The sequence below is a fragment of the Chiloscyllium plagiosum genome, chromosome 24 (assembly GCF_004010195.1).
Source record: "Chiloscyllium plagiosum isolate BGI_BamShark_2017 chromosome 24, ASM401019v2, whole genome shotgun sequence".
Taxonomy (NCBI): domain Eukaryota; kingdom Metazoa; phylum Chordata; class Chondrichthyes; order Orectolobiformes; family Hemiscylliidae; genus Chiloscyllium; species Chiloscyllium plagiosum.
The window spans coordinates 32,689,927-32,714,882 of record NC_057733.1 but is presented as its reverse complement, the minus strand read 5'-3'; the positions used below and the strand labels follow the sequence as shown (position 1 = coordinate 32,714,882).

Below are 24,956 nucleotides of genomic sequence, written 5' to 3'. Positions count from 1 at the left end.
AAAGATGTTGTGAAACTTGAAAGGGTTCAGAAAAGATTTACAAGGATGTTGCCAGGGTTGGAGGATTTGAGCTGAACAGGCTGGGGCTCTTTTCCCTGGAGCGTCAGAGGCTGAGGGGTGATCTTGGAGAGGTTTACAAAATTATAAGGGGCATGGATAGGAGAAATAGACAAAGTCTTTTCTATGGGGTGGGGGAGTCCAAAACGAGAGTAAGGGGCAACTTTTTCACGCAGCGGGTGGTACGTGTATGGAATGAGTTGCCAGAGGATGTGGTGGAGGCTGGTACAATTGCAACATTTAAGAGGCATTTGATTGGGTATATGAATAGGAAGGGTTTGGAGGGATTTGGGCCGGGTACTGGTAGGTGGGACTAGATTGGGTTGGGATATCTGGTCGGCATGAACGGGTTGGACCGAAGGGTCTGTTTTCATGCTGTACATCTCTATGATTCTATGACTCGAAATGATCATTAGTGACAAAGCCAATGAAAGTCAGGGAAGATATTAATTCTCACCGTCTCTACAACACAATCACTTCTCTACAGTCGGTGTACTTTTAGAGGACTATCTTTTCTAACTCCAGGGAACCTGTGTCACCAACCTTCAAGCAGGACCCAACTCTGATTTAAGACTAGAATAAAACCAAGAACTGTGACTGCAGAAAATCAAAATGACAAGATAAATAGAGAAACTCAGCAGGTCTGACAGCATCTGTGGAGAGAAAACAGAGACAATGATTCTGATGAAGGGTCAGACGCGCTGAGTTTCTCCAGCAATTTCTGTTCTTATTTCAGACCTTGGACTGGATAAGAGTCAAAACATGTGGTACTAGAAAAGCACAGCTGGTCAGGCAGCATCCGAGGAGCAGGAGAGTCGCGTTTCAAGCATCCTGATGAAGTCCTCACTTTCTCCACTTTGATCTCGATAAGTCAGAGTTATTTCATTCTTGGCACAATTCCTTTGTGGGGCCCTTGGTTTTCAGTGATTCTCAACTTCATGTGCTAAGAACTGGAGGCAGAGGTATGTTGACAGAACATTGGCAGGCAAGTGGAACTAGTCACGGTGAGCAAATCAGTGGGACAATCCAGCCAGCACTGACGGCCAAGTTGACTAGTTTTTAACAAGGGTCCCCCACAAAATTTAATTGACCCCAGCTGTGCAACAGTTAATCAGCATTCTTTGGTTAAATCAAAGTAAATGTCATCATTAGTAAAATTTCAAATAGTTTTGAGTAAAGTTTTAAAACTGATTGTTGTAAATATATATGACTGGTGTGATAACTTGAAAACCTGGTTTCCTATATGTTGTAATGAATAATTGATATGCAGGAAGAATTACAAGGCATTTATTTATCATCGTAAATACTCTTCAATAGTTTTGCTTTCCCTATCTCTCTACCTTCCCAGTTGATTTACTCTTTAGCTTTCTCCTGTTATTTTGCTTTAGTACAAATTGATTTAACAGCAGTTTTGCTGTGTTTGATATTAGTGGTGGGATCATTTTCAAGCTGCAGACAAATCCATGGTATTGATCATGCAGCATCTAAAAGCCTTTCTATGATTTTCTCCTGGCAGTATTGCAGAAACAAATTATTTCTTCACCTTTGGTCCTACGAGCAAATGCATGTCTGTTTTCACCCAGTACAATTGTGTAATTAATGACAATATTTTCTTAGTAATGGAGGTCATTACAAATGTAAATAAAGTTGAGGACAATAGTGAAGTCCTTTTATTTGAACTAGAAATAAAAGGCAACAGTATTCCTGATGTGCTGAAAGTCTGTGAGAATTGATATGTCATGCATTTTTTATGAATACTGCAATGTAAAATACACTTTGATAGGCCACAATTGACATCATGATATTATTGCTGCAAGCACTAAAATTCTCTTGATAATTTTGAGCTGCCTGGATTACAAACAGCATTTTACTGTGTTATTAATATAACAACTTGTTTAGTCATTAAATATTTTCACTGTTACTATATGTAATTATTGTCTGTACAACATTGTGAAAATGTGTATAAAAATTGCCTTAACTTACCCTAAACAATCCAAAGTGGATTGAGCTGAAAGATATTGTCCATTTGTATTTTTTGTTTTTTGCTTCTGTTAGATTTTATATAGCATGCACAGATTGTCTAACATTTTTAAGTGTAAATTGTGCAGAACTTGCAATAAAAGCACAGATTGTAGTCACCAATTTACACTCTTCATGAATCAACTCGCCTTCTCAAATAAAACAAAAATATATCAGGGGCATGAAATCCAAAACATAGCAGAATATATTGGAAACATTCAAAATCTTTAGTGTGGGGGAGAGTTAACATTCCAGGTAAGGAGCCAGTTAATTAAGGCAGCTAAGTGTGTGGTCCAGAATAATGTCTACAGCCTGAGTTCAATCCCAACACTAGCTGAGGGATTATATTGCTTTGTGTATTGGTGATGTCATGGTACAATCAGTAACTCACCGTGGCCTGCAGCAAAATGCAATACAAAGTACCACCCTGTGCCAGCAATTCGCTGCCAAACAACCCAGGTATCTTGAGTCCTCCTTGTGAAATCATCGGAGAAAATGAGGGCAGAAGAATGCATCCTTTCCAAATGAGATTTCAACTTTTTAAATACTGAAACTTCTAATCAACATAAATTTCTAATGAAACTTATTGGTAATTGGAGAAGTTTGCTGTAGTGAAAGATATGCCTAACTTGAGTCCATCCAATAGTTGACCATTGTATAGACATATCTAATGTATTCTTCAGTAAACAAAGTTAACATGAAATTTGAAGGTATAGAAAGTGGTTAAGGGCTGATTTTGCGATGTTTATGAAGCATTAAATCGAAGATGAATCCAGAATATTACTTTGAGGTCAGTGGAAAAGAGAATGTGAGTTAAGAGATTGACATTAAGGATTTTTTAATGCAAAGAATGAAGAACTTTTGAAGATGTTACAATGGCAGAAAAGGTGAGAGGGATTCAGAATGTCTTTGGGACAATATTAACTAAATCTAAATCAACGTATGAAGTGAACTATTCATTCTTTATGTTTCTCATGTATTTGACTCAGATAATTTTGGTTATTATGTCAACATGATATTTACCTAATGGTATTGCTTTTAGAAGATCCTGTCAATTAGTACTTCTGCTAATGTTGTTGAGATGTCAATTACAATAACGTAAGTACGACTTTCATTGTAACTGTGTAAGGATATTTGTTCCATCTGTAAAACTGACCTTTTTTTTCTTAGTTCCTTCATCTGGACCAACAAATGTTTCGTCTCTTGCTCTTAATTCAAATAGTATCCTCGTCAGATGGAATCAGGTCCCCCAACAAGATCGCAATGGACTCGTCCTTGGTTATAAGGCAAGTTAATTAATTTGAACACAATCTTGCTTGATAAAGCTGCCAAAAAGTGAAGCATATGAAGTGTCCTTTGAAACAAGAACAGAAAAATATTATATATTTAATTCAGTAAAATTTTAATTATGTCAAGATTGAATTTAATTGGTCAAAGAGGCATAGACCTCATATTTACTAGGGACTAGGTGACCCATAGCAATGTAATGCTGTCTTACTTTTATCTCTGAATTTAAATAGTTTTCCAAATCAGATTGAATTGAAGCACCTTTTCTTCAGTGAGGAGCATAACTTAAATTTTATGCATCTTCCAAAGGTTAAATATTATATTCAATGAAGGCTGTCGACTGGTATAATGAACTCTTCCCGTCTCTGTGGACTTCAGTCAGTGAAACTGTGTTTACAGTGTATTTTCAAATTGACCACACACAGGGTGGCCCAAGGTTCAGTTGTAATTGGAGCTTAATTTTAGCAAGCTGCCTGGCCTGTTATACCTCCAAATCAGCTCAATAGTGTGCTGTATCCAATTTCAGGGTACCTGACTTGTCAGCCAGAAAATTGGACTAAATTTCATAAAGTGGAAAGGAAAACAAGAAAATTGCCAGCTTCCAGCAGCCCTCACAAGTGCTATAGAGCCAACAGATGTATTCATGCTCCTGGCTCCACATCAAGTTTTGAAGCTTCTTTGGTATCACCATCTTGCTAGGCCATTTCTAGAAAACCTGAGTAGGGCAAGCCCAAAACTTGCTTCACTCTGAGCAATTCAGCCATGTAACTGACTCTATTTAAGGGATAGTCTCCACAATGGAAGAGGTCTAAATAATGGTTGTCATCCCAGATGCCTGAAAATCCTGAGACCAATGTTACATTAGATGTTTCTCAAGTATCCTCAGACAATTGGGCATAACCTTGTGGAATTGAACTTTATTGCCCATTCAGAAAACATGTACAACCATAGAACATAGAACAATACAGCGCAGAACAGGCCCTTCGGCCCTCGATGTTACGCCGACCTGTGAACTATTCTCAGCTCGTTCCCCCTACAATATCCCAAAATCATCCATGTGCTTATCTAAGGATTGTTTAAATCTCCCTAATGTGGCTGAGTTGACTACCTTAGCAGGTAGGGCATTCCACGCCCTTACCACTCTCTGCGTAAAGAACTTGCCTCTGACATCTGTCTTAAATCTATCACCCCTCAATTTGTAGTTATGCCCCCTTGTACAAGCTGATGTCATCATCCTAGGAAAAAGACTTTACTGCCTACCCTATCTAATCCTCTGATCATCTTTTATGTCTTTATTAAATCCCCTCTTAGCCTTCTTCTTTTCAATGAGAACAGACCCAAGTCTCTCAGCCTTTCCTCATAAGACCTTCCCTCTCGACCAAGCAACATCCTGGTAAATCTCCTCTGCACCTTTTCCAATGCTTCAACATCCTTTCTGTAATGGGGCGACCAGAACTGTACACAATATTCCAACTGTGGCCGCACCAGCATTTTGTATAGTTGCAGCATGATATTGCAGTTCCGGAACTCAATCCCTCTACCAATGAAACCTAACACACCGTATGCCTTCTGAACAGCACTATCCACCTGGATGGCAACTTTCAGGGATCTATGCACATGGACTCCAAGATCCCTCTGCACATCCACACTACCAAGAATCTTTCCATTGACCCATTGACTCTGCCTTCCTGTTATTCTTCCCAAATGCATCACCTCACATTTAGCTGCATTGAACTCCATTTGCCATCTCTCAGCCCAATTCTGCAGTTTATCCAAGTCCCCCTGCAACCTGTAACATTCTTCCAAATTGTCCACTACTCCACCAACTTTAGTGTCATCTGGAAATTTACTAATCTATCCACCTAAGCCTGCATCTAAATCATTTATAAAAATGACGAACAGCAGTGGTCCCAAAACAGATCCTTGTAGCACACCACTAGTATCTGGACTCACTGCCTTCTTCCAGAAAGCCAGTTTCTAATCCAGACTGCTGACTCACCCTCAATTCAATGCCTCTGCATTTTCTCCATCAGCCTACCATGTGGAACCTTATCAAAGGCTTGACTGAAGTCCAAGTATACCACGTCAACTGCCCTACCTTCATCTACATGCTTGGTCATCTTCTCAAAAAACTCAGAGGTTTGTGAGACACAACCTGCCCTTGACGAAACCATGTTGACGATCTGAAATCAAATTTCATAGCTACTTTCTGCCTCCAGTGATCCTCAGTGATCTCTACAGCCAGACTTAATCCCATTCTTAAACAAAAATAGTGCTGGAGAATGCATTTAGCTCTCACAAAGGATATCTGGACTCAGGGTAAGGCCTCTGTTTTTCTCTTCATGGATGCTGCTGGACCTGCAGAGTTTCGACAGTACTTCCAGATTGTGTTTCAGATCTCCAGCATTCACAGTTGTTTGTTTTAGAGTCATAGAGATGTACAGCATAGAAACAGACCCTTCAGTCCACCTTGTCCATACTGATCAGATATTCCAACCCAATCCAGTCCCACCTGCCAGCACCCGGCCCATATACCTCCAAACTTTTCCTATTCATATACCCATCCAGATGCCTTTTAAATGTTGCAATTGTACTAGCCTCCACCTCCTCTGGCAGCTCATTCCATACATGCACCACCCTTTGTGTGAAAAAGTTGCCCTTTGGATCTCTTTTATATCTTTCCCCTCTCACCCTAAACCTATGCCCTCTAGTTCTGGACCCCCACCCCAGAGAAAAGATTTTAACTATTTATGCTATCCATGTCCCTCATGATTTTATAAACCTCTCAGCCTCCGACACTCCATGGAAAACAGACCCAGCCTATTCAACCTTTCCCTCTCGCTCAAATCCTCCAAACCTGGCAACATCCTTGTAAATCTTTTCTGAACCCTTTCAAGTTTCACAGCATCCTTCCGATAGAAAGGAGACCAGAATTGCACACAATATTCCAACAGTGGCCTAACCAATGTCCTATACAGCCGCAACATGACCTCCCAACTCCTGTACTCAATACTCTGACCAATAAAGGAAAGCATACCAAACGTCTTCTCAATCCGGTCTTTATGGACAACTGTTTACCAGAATAATCAGCGAGTGCATTTGGAAATCTACAACCATAGTTCAAAATCAGAGATCTCAGTTAATTGAGTTAATTCAATTCAATTCATGTGTCCTCTTCTGATACCGACTGGGAAATATGGTCTGCTGATATTAAAACTGTGATATTATTCTATTGTTCTGTACAAAACTCCTTCTCCAATACAGAATTCTAATGTTAACAGTACTGAGAAAAAGAAGTCAACTTCAAATCCAAACATTCTGATACTGCCATCACCATTGGTCAACCTTCTCATAGGAGAAATAAAAAAGGCAAGGAGTTGCATTATAGACAAGAAAAATAAAAGGCACTGTTGTTAACTTGATAAAAGGTCAACCATTAAATATTTCTTCTACTTACAAATTTGCTGACCAGATTCTTTCAAAATGATTACAAGATGATTAGGGGGTTAGATAGGGTTGACAGTGTGAACCTTTTCCCGCGTATGGAGTCGGGTATTACAAGGGGGCATAGCTTTAAATTAAGGGGGGGTAGATATAGGACTGAAGTTACGGGTAGGTTCTTCACTCAGCGAGTCGTAAGTTCATAGAATGCCCTGCCAGTAGCAGTGGTGGACTCTCCCTCTTTATGGACATTTAAGCGGGCATTGGATAGGTATATGGAGGAGAGTGGGTTAGTATAGGTTAGGTGGGCTTGGATCGGCGCAACATCGAGGGCCAAAGGGCCTGTACTGCGCTGTATTCTTCTATGTTCTATGTTCTATGTTAAAATTCCTTCTGCTTTGTTTCTGTTTGATTGAAGGTCTTATACAAGGAAAAGGACTTGGAGACTCCTATGCAGATCCAGACCATTGAAGGCAACACCACGTACACTGTACAACTTACTGAGTTAGGGAAATATGTGTTGTATGAGATCCAAGTCCTTGCTTTTACCAGAATTGGAGATGGAATACCAAGCTTCCCACCCATTCTTGAGAGAACTCTGGATGATGGTTGGTATTTTTTCAGTGATAAATAAGTGTTTTCAAGCTTTGTTGTATTGGATGAGTAAGAAACAAGTATTCCAAGGTTTTGGTTATTGTTATCTTACCTCCCAGGCCTTTAAGTATAAATTTACAGTCCAAGTCATGATGCAATATGAAACTTTTGTTTACTATGCTGTTAGTATTTACAGCTGGTGTACAAATGATGACAGCATCAGTTGTCAACAGAATTCATATTAATGTCACTTTACAAATTTGATGAATTAGAAGCAATTGCTCATGTGCTTGCTGTTGAGAAACTGCCTGTAAAAGTCAGCTAACCGAGCCAATATGGATTTTAAAGTAACAAAAGCACGTGGTGAATCAATTATAATCACATTACATTACAAGTAACTGGATATCTAGCAGCTAAAGATAATGTCATAGTGACATCTGGATCCAAAACCAAATTGTTCTTAGAGTGGAGAGATATAAAAAAAATTAGTTGAATGTAGTGTAATCCTTTCACTACTGGCTTAAGTGCTTCTTTTGCATTACATTGAAGTGATCTTTCAGTTCAGCATGTTGTTCAAAGAAATGTTAATTTCACCTTAGAATATGTTAAAGTTATATGAAGCCACATTTTCCCTTAATTTGTGTGTTGAGAGCCACTCTTGAAATGGGTTAAGACCTGGAATAAAGATTTAAGCTCAAGTTTTCATTGTGTTTCATTGGCCAGACTTATTGTCACTGTCTGATATTTGCTTATGGTACACAAATAAAGCAACTATTATAGCCAGTGAGTAGCTGAACTGCAAGCAAAGAATATCCAAATTTAAGCATGACCTGTTTCAGGTTCTGTGATTTTAGTCTGGACAGCAGTCAGGGACGAGAGTGTGTCTCACTGCCTCTGAACGAGATGGAGTTTTTAGTTAGGGTTTCAATTCTTAATCATGTTCCAGTGAATCTTCTTGATGTGGCAGAACTGGACTGGACCAGTGATTCCATTTACTTGTTGCCAATTAACAGGTATGTTGGGATGATAATGGTTAAGGTATCAGATGCCAAATGGAATCATATGTGGCCAAGCGTCAGTGTGTTCAAGAGAGGAAGATAGGAAAGGGAGGAAAACAGCAAGAGGAAAAAACTAGTCAAGGCAGTAACTCAAAACTGAAATTCAAGAACAGCATCATGTGCAAATGGGATGCAGTTCAGCAGTGGAAGCTGCAGAGTTATGTCAGCTGTTGTGTGCAAAGGTTAAGGTACATAGGTAACTTGTTTTCATTCTTTGTGTTTTTTTAGTGCCTGGACCCCCTGTAGGAATCCTGTTTCCAGAAGTTCGGACAACATCTGTGCGTCTCGTCTGGCAGCCTCCAGTAGAACCCAATGGGATCATTCTGGGTAAGTCACTTTAGTACTCCTGAAGCCTGGAATAACTGTGAATAATTACACTAAATTTTCTAGTTATAGCTGTAGAATAGAGCAAGGAAACAAAAAAATTGCTGGGAATATTCCACACATCAGGCAGTATTTGTGGATAGAGAAGCAGATTTAATGGTTCAGGTTGACGCAAGATTATTATCTTGAAACGTTAACTCTGTGTCTCTCTCTCCACAGATGCTGTCTGCCCAGCTGAGTATTTTTGACAATTTTAATTTCAAGTTTCCATGCTTCCCCATGCTTTGTAATGATAAAATAATTAAGTTAATGGCAAAGCCATTTTCTCAAATCTTTTGGTGTCTTGAAGTATTCAATACACTGATGGAAAAGAAGCAAATAGCATAGCATCAAGACTGAAAGGAACTAAATATGAGTTACGAATGTTTAGGTTAGATTACTTACAGTGTGGAAACAGGCCCTTCGGCCCAACAAGTCCACACTGACCCGCCGAAGCGCAACCCACCCAGACCCATTCCCCTACATTTATCCCTTCACCTAACACTACAGGCAATTTAGCATGGCCAATTCACCTAATCTGCACATTTTTGGACTGTGGGAGGAAACCGGAGCACCCGGAGGAAACCCATGCAGACACAGGGAGAACGTGCAAACTCCACACAGAGTGTCGCCTGAGGCGGGATTTGAACCCGGGTCTCTGGTGCTATGAGGCAGCAGTGCTAACCACTACACCACTGTGCCACAGTACTGCCCACAATGGTTCTATGGAAATGTCTGAAATTGCTTGATGTCCTCCTCTAAAGAGATTAATAGGCAATGTGGATAATAAGCAAAGTGTAACCTATTCTGACAGTTATAGAGTCAGAGAGTCATACAGCATGGAAACAGACTCTTCAGTCCAACTCATCCATGCTGACCAAGTGTCCCAAACTGACCTAGTCCCACTTGCCTGCATTTGGCCAATATTCCTCTAAACATTTCCTATTCCTGAACCTATCCAAATGCCTTTTAAATGTTGTATCTGTACCTGCATCTATCACTTCCTCTGGCAACTCATTCCACACATGAAACGCCCTGTGTGTGGAAAAGTTGCCCCTCAGATCCGTCTTAAATATTTCTCCTCTCACTTTAGAAAATGCCCCGTAGTGTTTAACTCCCCGATCCAGTTGTAAAATAACATTACGAATAGAGAAATTTATACCATGTTAACTCTCAATGAGGACATACTCAAGTATTTGTGTCAATAGCTTTCAAATGCTGAATGTCTCACAGACTCACTGAGTGTATTGGCAAATTTCCAGGGACATTTCCAGAAGTATCAGCTATTCCAAGAAAATCAGTGTGGCTATTGCAAGATTTCTTTCCAGCAAAACAGATGATGTGCATTTTAAGTCAACAAATACCAAAAAACTGCAGAGAACATGAGTCACCAAAGAGAAATTTAAACTGGATTGGGAAGCAACATGCACGATATCAAGTGAATATCTGTTTTGTGCCCCATCTGATATTTAGTGGAACTGAATGTCCAGAGATGCATATAAGGAACGGCCAAACATGAGTACCTGTTTTACACTAAAACACAAGACTAGTTCTGCCACACTGTGCTTGCCAAAATGTTGGACCCTAGAGAGAGAAAAATCCCTCAGATTTTCTTACAGACTTCAATTTGTAAACCAATAAACTATGTGTATAATTTTGGAAGATTGTGTAGTGTTCACAAACTACATTTTTCAAAACATGACATTTAGTCTTTTTTTTCCGCAGCTTATCAAATAACATACCGACTAAACACCAGCAACACAAATACTGCTACTGTGGATGTGTTGAACCCAAGTACCCGACAATATACAGCAACTGGGCTAAAACCAGAATGCAGTTATGTCTTCCGTATTACAGCTCAGACGCGCAAAGGGTGGGGTGAAGCAGCAGAAGCCTTGGTGGTAACAACAGAAAAGAGAGGTAAGTAGGAACAGTATAAATAATGTAATTTTTTTTATTACAACAATTTTCTATATATTTATCCAAAATCCATTGGTCCCCTGAAGACTATATTTTCTAGAGTACGTTTGAGTCCTTGAAGTGTGTCCAAACCGTTAATGTATTGAAGGAATTAAATAAAGAAATAGAAACAATGAAAGGAAATGTTGTGACTTCTATCAGTATCAGTTTGTTGCTGTAATTTGTGACTAAAACTTTCAGCTGAAATCAGTTTGACTTAAAGAACAATAGTGCCACTTTCTACAGAACAGGGCTTCCCAATGTTTGGCGTTGGGATCCTAAATAGAGTTGCAAGCTGAAATTTTGGAGTTGCAAACTCCCGGGCAGCAATGGCTCCAGGCAGCTCTGACTGAGTTACGACAGCTGTGCTCCCACTTTAACAGACAGGCCTTCACTTTCCTACGCTGACCATCTCGCCTCATCTCACAGTCATCCCTCATACTTACTCTCAAAGAGGGTGCCCAGCAATTTTAAAGTCTTACATGGGGGGGTCACAGTGGGAAAAAGGTTGGGAAGCAATCCCATAGAGAGCTTGACCAGTTCTTGATTACCTCTAATATCAGCATGTATTGTCCTGCCAGGAGGAATGGATACTCTTTGGAACCACTCCACTTGAAAAAGCAAGGCACTGACAGAGGAAATACGTCAGCATTTCCACATTGGGAAAAAACTCAATGTCCAAAATGGCATTAAGTTCCTATATGAAAGGCAGACAGCATGAAATCATGAACATCTGAGAGAACTAAATAAAGTTAACAATCTCCAGTTCTTACAGTATAAACCATGTGTATAATTTTGAAAGGTGTTGTAGTGTTCTCAAACTGCATTTCACATGATTTGATATTTAGTCTTTTATTTCCTCAACTTACCAAATACCATATTGACAGAACACCAGTAACACAAACACCTCCACAGTGGATGTGTCGAACCCAAGTGCCCGAAAATTACACATAACCATTTAATCACCTCCCCAAGGGACAATTTCATTGTATTAGTTGATTAATATTTGTAAAATTTGAGAAGTAGCATTTTTCATGCAGTGGGTTGTTATAAGAGAGCACCATGTACTAACCTGTACATTTTTAATCAGTAAGGGCATCAAGGGATATGGGGAAAAGGCAAGAAAGTGGAGTTGAGGATTATCAGATTAGTGATGATCTCATTGAATGGTGGAGCAGGAATCATGGGCTGATGGGCCTTCTTCCGCTTCTACATCGTTTGATCTTATATGGTAGAAGTAGTTTGCTAGTGTCGTACAAAATGAGATTGAATTCAATATATAGTTGAAAAGGAGAAATATGCAGGGCTATAGGTAAAGAATAAGGGAGTGAAGCTAATTCGAAACCTTTTTTCAAAAGGCCAACATGGATATGGTGGGGATGGCAAGATTCAGGAACCCTGGATGATAAGAGATGTCGAAAGGCTAATCAAAAAGAAATAGAAAGCATAGGTAACTCGAAATCAATCAAGGTCCTTGAGGAGTTTAAAGGAAGCAGAAAAGAACTTAAGCAACAAATTAGGAGGACTGTAATGGGCCATGAAATGCCCTTGATAAACAGGATTATAGATAATCCCAATGCATTTTCTATGTAAATTGGGAGCAGAAGGGTAGCTAATGAAAGGGTAGGTTCACTCAAGGATACGGGAGGGAGTTTATGCATGGAGCCAGAACTCCTTAATGAGTCATTCATAATGGTCTTCACCAAGGAGAGGCACATGGATGATGGTAAGATTAGGGAGGGGTATGTTGATATTCTGTGGCATGTCAAAGTTAAGAAGGATGAGACATTGGGTGGCTTCAAAAACTTGAAGGTAGATAAGTCCCTCAGACCAGATGGGATTTATTCCAAGATACTCAGAGAGGCAAGGGAGAGATTGCTGGAGCATTGACGGAGATCTGTGTATTTTCTTTAGCCGCGTAAGACTGGATAATAGCCAATGTTGTTCCTTTGTTTAAGAAAGGCAACAAGGATCATCCAGGAAATCATAGACTGGTGAGCCTGACATTCATGGAAGGGAAACTATTGGAGAAGATGGATAGTGATTTACTCCTGTTTGGATAAGAATGGACTTATTAAAGATAACGTGGGGGAGGTCTTGTCTCACAAACTTGATTGAGGTTTTGAAGAAATAATGAAGATGGTTGATGAGGCAAGGGCAGTGGATGTTATTTACATTGATGTCACTAAAGGGTTCCTCATGGCAAGGTGATCCAGAAGATTAAGTCACACGGGATCCATGGTGAGTTGGCAAGTTGGATACAAAACTGACTTGGTCATAGACAGAGGGTATTGTGGTTGAGGGGGGAAATGTTTTTCTGACTGGAGGCCTGTGACCATTTGTGTTCTGCAAGGATCAGTGCTGGGACTTCTGTTGTTTGTAATATATATAAATGAATTGGATGAAAAAGTAGGTAGTCTGATTAGCAAGTTTCCAGTATATACAAAAATTGGAGGAGTTTTGGACAGTGAGGCAAGGTACCAACCGATACAGCAGGATACAGACAAGTTGGAAATTTGGGCAGAGAAATAGTTGATGGAGTTTAATCCGGCAAGCGTGAGGTGATGCATCTTGGTTGGTCAAATGCAAGAGTACAGAGTATAGTAAATGGTAGGACCCTGAGGAATACTGATATTCAAAGGGATTTTGGGATGCAAATCCATAGTTCCCTGAAAGTGACAACAAAATTGGTAAGGTGGTAAGGAAGGTGTCTAGTGTGCTGGTCTTCATCAGTCAGGACATTGAGTAGAAATGGTGCAGCTGAATAAGGCCTTAATTAGGCAACATGTGCAGTTCTAGTTGTCCCACTATAGGAAGGATGTGGAGACTTTGGAGAAAGTACAGAAGAATTTTACCAGGATATTGCTTGGATTGGAGTGTATTAGGTATTACAAGAATTTGGACAAACTTAGAGCATCCCAGGCTAAGGGATGGCCTGATAGAAGCATATAAAATTTTGGCAGGCATAGATAACTTGGATAGTCAGAGTCTTTTTCCTTGGGTGAAAATGTCAAATACTAGGAGACCTTGGGTTTAAGGTGAGATGGGAAAAGTTAAAAGAAGATGTGTGACAGAAGTTTTTTAAACAGAGGGTGGTAGGTGCCTGGAATGCACTGCCAGGGGAGGTGATAGGAGCAGATACAATAACAATGTTAAAAGGCATTTAAAAAAAACACATGAACAGGCAGAGATAGACCGATACAGACCACATGCAGGCAGATCGGATTAGTTTGGAATGGCACCATAGTAAGCACGGATAATGATGGGCTGAAGGGTTTGTTCTTATGCTGTTCTGTGTTCAAATTGTGTGAAAACCAGCCTGTTCTCTAAACATTTTTGTTCTAATCTCAGTTCGTCCACAGCCTCCCAGCAAACCTATCATACAACAGCAAGATGTACAGTCACGGAATGTGCTGTTGTCCTGGGAACCAGGCAGTGATGGACTGTCTCCAGTTAGGTACTACACTATCCAAACTCTTGAGCTTCCTAATGGAAACTGGTCACTCCACTCAGCTTCTGTGAGCCACGAGTCTACTACATATCTTGTAGACAAGTAAGTGCTAATGTTTATAAAGGATGGCCATGATTTCAAGAGGGTATTATTTAAATTGTTGTGAAAGATTTGAAGTTAAAAACATGCCAAGTAAATTTCAAAGTGAAGAATGGGAGTGGCCAAATTGGCCGATCTAGAAAATATTCAAGATGCCAACCTTAGATGCAAATTGAATTGTACTTAGACAAAACTTAGAATCATGACAACTTGAATTTTCCATTTAAACCATATAATTCCTGTACACACAATCTAATTTCACTCCTTAATATGCAGTGTTATTTCAGTATTTACTGATCAGGCATTTTGGTATTTGTGGTGTTGATGTGATGTACGTCTACAATTAGTTACCGGACCTGAACAAGTTAATACATATATGGCATTACAAAAATACAGGTTTCAGGTCATAGGTGACTGTCCTCATGACAATCTCCATTAATTATCAACACAAAGCAAAGCTGTTCAAAAACCAGTTAAACCTATACAGGTAATTCATGTATTGATATACAGGGATGTAGATTTGTTCCTGATCCACAACTTTATGAGCCTTGAGGGGAGCAAAGGGAATTATTTAAGGTGTAACTTGGCATGATTTCCCAATTTTAGCTGCACCTGTTGTGGAGAGATCCAGAATTTTAAAAGAACCTTCTAAAGGAAGGCAGACAGATAGCAAATGGAGAGTCATCTTGTCAGTTGGAAAGCCAGAGGAACAAGTGGTGAGCTGCAGTCACGAGGATACTGATGTGATTTTCATCTCAGGAATTGTCACTGCCTAGTTTCTGTCTATTGGGTAGGAAAATTAAGTGAATTAAGGCATGGTTGCTCAGTGGTTAGCACTGCTGCCTCACAGTGCCAGGGGCCCAGGTTCGATTCCAGCCTCGGGTGACTGTGTGAAGTTTGCACATTCTCCCCGTGTCTGCGTCAGTTTCCTCCCACGGTCCAAAGATGTGCATGTTAGGTGAATTGGCCATGCTAAATTGCCCATAGTGTTCAGGGATATGTCTGATTTGGAGATGCCGGTGTTGGACTGGGGTGTACAAAATTAAAAATCACACAACACCAGGTTATAGTCCAACAGGTTTACTTGGAAACCCGCTAGCTTTCGGAGAACCGCACCTTCATCAGGTGATAGTGGAGGGCTCAATCCTAACACACAGAATTTATAGCAAAAATTTACTGCGTGATGTAACTGAAATTATACATTGAAAGATACCTTGATTGTCCGTTGAGTCTTTCATCTGTTTGAATACCATGATAGTTTCACTTCTTTCATGTGTAAATCACAATATCCTTTTTTTAGAAGTTGCATTCTCAGGTTAGCTGTAACAATGAGTGTTAGCTAGACAATATGTTAGCTTGACAATATATTGTCTAGCTAACGTTCATTGTTACAGCTAACCTGAGAAGGCAACTTTTAAAAAAAAAGGATTTTGTGATTTACACATGAAAGAAGTGAAACTATCATGGTATTCGAACAGATGAAAGACTCAACAGATAATCAAGGTATTTTTCAATGTATAATTTCAGTTACATCACACTGTAAATTTTTGCTATAAATTCTATGCCTTAGAATTGTGTCCTCCACTATCACCTGATGAAGGAGCGGCGCTCCGAAAGCTATTGTGCTTCCAATTAAACCTGTTGGACTATAACCTGGTCTTGTGTGATTTTTAACAGGGATACATAGGTTTGGTGCATTAATCAGGGGAAATGTTAAGTAATAAGCTTGGGGAATGGGTCTGGATGGGATTCTCTTCGGAGGGTCAGTGAGGACTTGTTGGGCCAGATGGCCTGTTTGCACACTGTAGGGATTCTATGATTTCAATGAAATAATGAAACAACGAGATGTTAATACATGCAAATTAACCTCTTGATGCTCACTAGTAAGAACCTTGTCTCACTGATCAACACTCATGTAGAAAATGGGGTTATTTGCTCTTGACTTTAGAAACTTCTCACTGCTCTTCTCAAGAGATTCTTACCAACTAGAAAAATTCAGCTCTTATTCTTTAAAAACACTGCTTCTAAGAAAAAGTTTGCATTCAGAATGTGTCCACTGCATTTTAAGTGTCATTTTCAAAGCAACATTTTTTCTTTAACTAAAGGAAAATCTGTAATTTTCAGCTGGCTTATCTAGAGAAAGTGAAGACTGCAGATGCTGGAGATCAGAGCTGAAAATGTGTTGCTGGAAAAGCGTAGCAGGTCAGGCAGCATCCAAGGAACAGGAGAATCGACGTTTCGGGCATAAGCCCTTCTTCAGGAAGACCCATTCCTGAAGAAGAGCTTATGCCCGAAACGTCGATTCGCCTGTTCCTTGGATGCTGCCTGACCTGCTGCGCTTTTCCAGCAACACATTTTCAGGGCTGGCTTATCTAAACTTGATAACCACCACTATCTACAAACCAGGTGGCAGAGCTTTACAGACAATTGCCATGTTACTGAAAATGTCCTTAACAATTAGCCTCCACTTGACTTTGTAATGTGTCTATTTAGGATCTTTCTTCCCAGTGAGTACCAGAGGAGTAACATAGTGGTAGTATCACTGGACTTGTTTCCAGAAGGCAGGAGTGGGTACTACAGATGCTGGAGATTAGGGTCAAGTTTAGAGTGGCTGGAAAAGCGCAGCAGGTCAGGCAGCATCCAAGGAGCAGGAAAATCGACATTTCAGGCAAAAGCCCTTTTGCCCGAAACGTCGATTTTCCTGCTCCTCAGATGCTGCTTGATGTGCTGTGCTTTTCCAGCACCACTCTTGTTTCCCAAAGCCCAGACTAATGCTGTGGGGATGCCAGCAACTATTAGAATTGAAAGGCAATTAATGAATCTGGAATCTAATCTGTTAGTAATCTTGAACATGATAACTACCATTGAGTGTTGTAAGAATGCATCTGGCTCACTAAAGTTCATTGAGGAAGGATATCAGCCATTCTTACCCAGTCTGGCCTACATGTGATTCCACCTATATCAGTATGGTTGACTCTTGAATTGCCTAGCAAGCCATTTAAGGACACTTAGACATAGCAACAAATACTTGCCTGGCCAGTGACACCACATCCTCTGAAAGAATAAAAAAGTGGCCTTAAGTGACAGACCACATTAAGCAGAGCTTCTATTTTGTAGTTGTGCTCCTGACCTCAAATCACTCTTGACTGTATCTGTGAAAGATCAGCTGTTATGCTTAATGATAATATGTTTTTAACTTAATAACTTCTTTATATAACTCTATAATCTAGATTTGCTCTCAGTTGATAAGTCAGGAAATCTGTAGCCAAGAACTATTGATCAGTAATTGCTCAACCATATTAATAAAGTAGATTGGGAACAAAATCTAATTGGGGAGTCAACAAATATTCTTGTGAAATTTATCCATCTATTCTGCAGTTGCTATTATCCTCAAAAATTGAATAAGTTCTGATTTGAAAGGAAGAACTTGAAGCAGAATAACAGTTCCTCATTATTAACAATAACTTTAAGCTCAATTGTGCAACTATAAGAAACACCAGTCTTCAAACAAACTGCTTCTGACCAGTTAATTCATTCAAATTGCAGATGCACATAGTACCTTCTCACCTTATTGATTGATTTACTCTTGTGACTTGCCCCAAGATAATTGAATTCTTAATTTACATAGTGGAGATTACTTACAGTGTGGAAATAGGCCCTTCGGCCCAACAAGTCCACACCGACCCTCCGAAGAGCAACCCACCCAGACCCATTCCCCTACATTTACCCCATCACCTAACATTATGGGCAATTTAGCATGGCCAATTCACCTAACCTGCACATTTTTTTGGACTGTGGGAGGAAACTGGAGCACCCAGAGGAAACCCACGCAGACACGGGGAGAATGTGCAAACTCCACTCAGACAGTTGCCTGAAGCGGGAATTGAACCCGGGTCTCTGGTGCTGTGAGGCAGCAGTGCTAACCACTGTGCCACCGTGCGGCCGTTACACTTTTCAAATAAACATGAGGAAAAATAATCCACAAAGGACCATAGGCATCCCTCTTCATTAGAGAGAGTGACAATTGGTTCTGTATAGTTTAACCACTCCAACAAGTGTGGAGTAAGTTAAGGATGCAGACCCTCCATGAAATACTACAGCTAGTAAAAGGATTAAACCTGCACTTCTGGCCTTATTCTGCATGCTCTGGTCACCTAGCCAACTGATTTAATTGACTCCGAAGTACAGAAAGGGACAGAGAAAACAAGTAACCACTAAGATATGGGAGGAAAAATATTCTCACAGCTTTACAGTCTTCTGGGAGAAGTGTTGGGCTGAATTTCACCAAAATCGGTTAAGTGCCAATTTCAAGGATTTCCATGATGGGTTTTTCTCCATGAGCCTGAGAAAATTTTCTGAAGCAGTTTTCTGCAGCTTTCCTTATTATACATGCACCATATTTGCAGCATTGTGCGATCACCAATGGTACATATGCTCAACACTGCTGGGATATCCTGGGATTCACATTGCCAGCTCCATATTCCAATCCCAGCTCAGCACCAGGTCAAACACTGCCAGCCAGAACAGCCCTTCACAATACCAATAACAGGTGGAAATGAAAAATAATGGCTTCTGAGAGCACATATAGACATGGCTGACACATCATTGTAAATAGAACCACATTCAAAAATGCATTACCTCTTTACCATATCACCATCTGTCTGATCAACTGTCAAAGTAACAGCAGCTGTAAAAATGAAGCTACAGAAGTTAATCATCAGTGTCATACTATTTTAGAACATGTTTAAGGGAGTGGGGGGGAATAACATCTTGTCATTTTCCAATGTTGGGGTATAGATGTTGGAAAGTCTTCAAACATTCATAATGTTACTTTTATTGAATAACAGGGAGAGTGAGAAACAACAAACAGAAAGTCTGCATTTGCTTTTGAGAATAAACATGAGGTGCTTGTGTTTTGAGCAATCATACATTTACAGTCGATGAATGATGTCCTCATCCAGCTACATCTATTAGGTGTAGGTGTCAATTAACTCTTGTCTAGTGTGTTGTGCTCCAAGCTGCTGCACTCTATCATGCAGGAGCTCAATATCTTCATCTTCCACCTTGGAAGACAACTGTCTTTCCTTCAGCTCTTCAGCATCCATTATAACCTCTCTTTGCCTTCTCCAGTTGTGCAGACTACAACATTCAAGGATTTTGCAACATATGTACTGAATGTACTGACAGCTAACCCCCTTCACCCTCAATGCAGAGTGACCCAAACATCAGAACCTTATCTGCTCCACAATGATGGAAGAATGGACTACATTATTTCTTCACAAAACTCCAGCCAGCAGTTTGCATAATATAGTCATCCACCATGGTTGCAGAGAGTAACTCCTGTCCCACAAGTCATCATTGCAAGTCAAATGACCCTTGAAAAGGACAGGGACCCCAAGGTTATTGAAGATATGGCATTATGCCAGCTTCCAGGGCACTGGTGCAAGCCTCTAAGATGTGATACCAGTGATCACAACTGGTGTGCACATTTATTGAATGGAATCATTTTATATTGATGAAGTCAGCTACATTATGAAATTAAGGGGAAATGGTGTATAATGATAAATTGATAGACTAGTGATCCAGGCTATTCCTCTGGGGACATGAGTTCTCATCATGGTAGCACGTGGAATTTAAATTTGATAAGTAAAATATGGAATATAAAGTAATTACTAATGGTGACCATGCCACTATCATCTAATATCGTAAAGTTCAACTGGATCCTTTGAGGAAGGAAATCTGTTCTGCTTCCCTGGTCTGATGTGCATTTGCCTTCAGACCCACTGCAATGTGGTTCACTCATAATAATGCTCTGAAATGAACTATCAAGGCACTTAGTTCAAGGACAGTTAGGAGTGGGCAACAAATGTTTGACAGTGACATACATATACAACGAAAGAATAAAGAAAAAAAATTAACGTTGAGCTCCACAAAAAGCACTTGATCTGGTTCGACAGTTCTTTTGTAATGTAGTCAATCATCAGTGACATAACCTTACCACATCCGTTTTGTACAATTACACATTACCATTCCTTCACTCATGCAGTACATAAAACTAGACTATGCTTAATATTATTCAAACACAGACAAAATCTGTGATTTGCCATTTCAACGCTGCAACAAAAAGGAAAAAAGTGGGCCTTCTGAGAAGTTTTTTTTGTTAAATGCAGTCGCTGTTATATTTTACTTCTTATCTTGATTTTTAAAAATTCATTTGAGAGATATGGGCATTGCTTGCTGGCCAGTATTTATTGCCCATCCCCAGTTGCCCTTGAGAAGGTGGTGGTGAGCTGCCTCCTTGGACCGCTGCAGTCTACCTACTGTAGGTTGACCCACAATGCCATTAGGGAGGGAATTCAAGGATGTTAACCCAGCAACAGTGAAAGAACAGTGATATACTTCTAAGCAGGATGGTGAGTAGCTTGGAGGAAAACTTGAAAGTGGTGGTGTTTCCATATTTCTGCTGCCTTGCTGTCTGAGGATCTTTGGTGAATTTCTGCAGTTCATCTTACAGATACGACACACTGCTGCTACTGAGTGTCAATGGCGGAGAGAGTAGGTGCTTATGGATGTAACACCAATCAAATGGGCTGCTTTGTCCTGGATGATGTCAAGCTTCTTGAGTGTTGTTGGGGCTGCATCCATCCAGACAACTGGGGAGTATTCCATCATATGCCTGACTTGTGCCTTGTAGATGGTGGACAGGTTTGAGGAATCAGGAAGTGCAGTATTCCTAGCCTCTGACTTGCTTTTGTAGCCACTGTGTTTACGTGGTGAGTCCAGTTGAGTATCTGGTCAATGATAGGTCCAAGGAAGTTAATAGTGAAGGATTCAGTGATGGTAACACCATTGAATGTCAAGGGGTGGTGGTTATATTGTCTTTTATTGATGATGGTCATAGCCAAGCATTTGTGTGATGCAAATGTTACTCAAATCCACTTTTACTGCTGTTCTTAAATAGATAACTCATACTACGGTGTGGTCCTAGAGTTTGTTCTGCCCTCAAGATGTCACAGTGTTTGACACTTCCCAATCTAGGCTTTCCATTTGAAATCAGGAGCTATATGTCTGTCTGATATTTTTCACTTCAAATTAGCCAGTCTATTCATAATACGTTTTCAATACTCAGCATGTATGCAATAGATTAAGCCAAGACTCAAAAACACTATAAATGTGTTGCCTTTTGATTAGTGAAGAGGCAAAAAAATTAATTTTGTTTCTCTTTCCCTGAAGACAAAATTAAATAGATGTAAGTATCTGTCAAAATAGATAGTGGATTTAAAGTTTTAACATGCAACAGATCCCGTGAATCTCAGATGAGCTGCAGCCATTGAAAGGCCATATCAAGGACTGTGTTACTTAGATGACATGACAATGTGGTGTCAGGATTCATCAAGATCTATTTTATGAATCCCCTTGTTCCATAGTGGAGAAATAGTAAATAAGAATAAATGATGTTGAGAAATATTAACATCTGCTGACAAATATGACCAAACAAAATATTTACATTCCTCTTCATTACTGCCAGATTCATAATGAAGAGTCTTCTGGAGCATTTCTGGTGCAGCGGTAATGTCCCTACCTCTTAGCCAGGAGGCCCAGGTTCAAGTTGCACCTGTGCCAGAAATGTGTAATGACATCTCTTGGAACAGTTTGCTTTGAAAATATCTAATTGAATCTGTTATGGAGAGAGCATATATTGTATAAAGGTTGCACCTTTGAGGCTCCAAAGGTACTTTATTTGCTGTAATTAAACTCCAATGATATGCATTTATCCCTCAATCGTTAGGCTAAACCCCTTCACCTCATACAAGTTTCGTGTGAAAGCAACAAATGACATCGGAGACAGCGAATATAGCGAGGAGTCTGACTCTGTCACAACGCTACAGGCCGGTGAGTCTCTGTTTAAATCATGAAGCGAGAAATAAGATAGAAAAAACATTTTGTGTTTTGATGATTCTACTCAGTATTTTAATGATAATAGAACTCTTAGTTTGTCTAATAATGAACGTAGACCTACTGCTGGATAATGGGAGTTTTGAGATGATCAATGTCCCCCTATTGCACTGCATTTCTGATTTCTTTAATGTGCTAATCCCTTTCCTGTTCAACACTATTTCTCTACATAACTCTGCTCTTACCTACAAGATCAGCTAGTGCAATTTGAAAAATGTTCACACAATTGCTTGCACACTGTCTGTAGATCTAAAAGTTGTTTTGATTATTGCTCCAAACCTAAACATGTAATCTCTGACAACCAGCAGAGAACAGAGTATGTAGCATGGTCAATAAGTGAATGCTGTATGCCTTTTAAATCCCACTTTCGTGCTCTTCTCAAGCAGGTAACTCATACTATGATGTGGTTCTGGAGCTTTTTCAACCCTTGAAGTGTCATACCTGGCACTGTTTAATGGCATTTCCAAATGTGTGATTGTCTTCTGTTAGAGCATTCACAATAAAATAGATCAATTAACACCATAAATAGTGTAAAAGGTGATTGTGATCATGGAGACATGACTGCAAAGTAACCAAGGATGGGAACTGAACATCTAAGAATATTCAATAGTTAGGAAGAATATGAGGTAAAAACAAAGACTACAGATGCTGGAAAAGCACAGCAGGTCAGGCAGCATCCGAGGAGCAGGAAAATCGATGTTTTGGGCAAAAGCACTTCATCAGGAATAGAGGCAGGGTGCCTGCGGAGTGGAGAGATAAATGAGAGGGGGCTGGGGATGGGGAGAAAGTAGCATAAAGTACAATAGGTGAATAGGGGTGGAGATGGAGGTGATAGGTCAGGGAGGAGGGTGGGGGAAGGTAGCAAAGAGTACCAAGAAAGAAAATGAGGTGGTATTGTTCATGAAGAATGAAGGCAGTGCACTAGTGAGTAATGTTTCCTGTAAATTGCATGGCTGTGCAGTTGCTCAAAAGTTCATACAGCACGTCGGCATACCAATTACAGCATTGATCTCCAAGTCCAAAATTATGAAAGGAATTGGTTATGGAAATAGTGGATGTATTGATTGTCATTTAATAAAGTTCTGTAGACTCTGAAACAGTCTCAGCAGATTGGAGTGTGCCAAATATACTTTAGCTATTTAAAAAAGGAGGGATGGAGAAAACAGGGAATTACAGATTGATTAGCTTAACATCAGTGGTGGGAAAATGCTACAGTCTATTATAAAGGTTGTCATAACAGAACACGTGGAAAATATTAAAGGATTAGGTAGAGTCAGCATGGATATTTGAAAGGGAAATCATGATTGACAAAACTAATAGAATTTTATGAGGTTGTAATTAGTGAGAATAGATAAGGGAGAGACGGCTAATTTGTACTTAATAAAATCTTACAAGGGCTTTGTGCAAAGTTAAAACACATGGGATTATCAGTAATTTACTGGCATGAATTGAGAATATGTTAGCAGACAGGAAACAGAGAAAAGGTGTAAATTAGTTTTTCTCAGAGTGTAAAGTGGTGATTAGTGGGGTTTTGCAAGGATCAGTGTTTAGGCCTCAGCTATTGAAAATTTATAGCAATGATTGGCCTGTGGAAGCTAAATAGAATATTTTCAAATTAGCTCATTTGTACAAAACTAGTGGGGATTGTGAGTGGTGAGGAGCATATAAAGAGAATTTGAAACAATTTAGACAAACTGAGTATGTGGGCCAAAATGTGGCAAATGCAATATAATGTGGGTAAGTGTGAGATTATCCACTTGGCTAAGAAAACAGATTGGCTGAGTGGTTTTTAAATTATCATAGTTTGGAAAATGTTGATGTACACAGGGATTTGGGTGTATGTGTACATTTTCACTGAAAGTAATCATGCAGATGCAACAAGCAGTTAGGAAAGCAAGTGGCATATTAATATTCATTGCATGAGGATTTGAATACATGAACAAGACTATACCTGGTTGTGTTCAGTTGAAAAGAAAGAATATATTTGCCAGAGAGAGTGCACTGAAGGTTCACCAGACTGATTCCTAGGATGGTAGGATTGTCATATGAGGAGAGATTGTGTTGAATATGTTTGCATTCACAGGTGTTTAGAAGGATGGGACAGAATTGCATTGAAATATATAAATTTTTGAAAGGATCGCAAAGACAGGATGCACTAATGTGTTTTTCCTGGTTGAAGGTGGTCTAGAATATGGGGTCACAGTCTCAGGATGCAGGCTAGGCCATTTAGGACTGAGATAGAGAGAAATACACAGAGAGTAGTGAATGGGGGAGTTGTCTATCACAAGGCTGCAGAGGCCAAGTCATTGGACATGTTTAAGAAAGAAACAATGATTCCTAGATACTAATGCAACATGGGGTTTGGGGACAAAGTGGAGTTGACTTTAAGATAGAGGATCAACCATGACCATATTGAATGATGAAGTAGACTTGATGGGCCAAATGGAGAAAGTGAGGACTGCAGATGCTGGAGATCAGAGCTGAAAATGTGTTGCTGGAAAAGCGCAGCAGGTCAGGCAGCATCCAAGGAGCAGGAGAATCGATGTTTCGGGCATGAGCCCTTCTTCAGGAATGAGGAGAGTGTGCCAAGCAGGCTAAGATAATAGGTAGGGAGGAGGGACTTGGGGGAGGGGCATTGGAAATGCGATAGGTGGAAGGAGGTTAAGCTGAGG

At 39.9% G+C, this 24,956-nt stretch overlaps 1 protein-coding gene across 3 annotated transcripts in view; it reads left to right on the top strand.

Moving 5' to 3' along the window:
- The window catches only part of sdk2b (sidekick cell adhesion molecule 2b), a 949,565-nt gene that overhangs the window by 743,531 nt on the left and 181,078 nt on the right, over positions 1-24,956 (top strand). For all 3 annotated transcript variants that reach the window (XM_043714747.1, XM_043714746.1, XM_043714748.1), the window contains 6 exons: positions 3,247-3,362; positions 7,223-7,412; positions 8,685-8,783; positions 10,545-10,739; positions 14,130-14,331; positions 22,118-22,221. In XM_043714747.1, the coding sequence (XP_043570682.1) occupies positions 3,247-3,362; positions 7,223-7,412; positions 8,685-8,783; positions 10,545-10,739; positions 14,130-14,331; positions 22,118-22,221 (906 nt within the window). The remainder of the gene's footprint in view (positions 1-3,246; positions 3,363-7,222; positions 7,413-8,684; positions 8,784-10,544; positions 10,740-14,129; positions 14,332-22,117; positions 22,222-24,956) is intronic.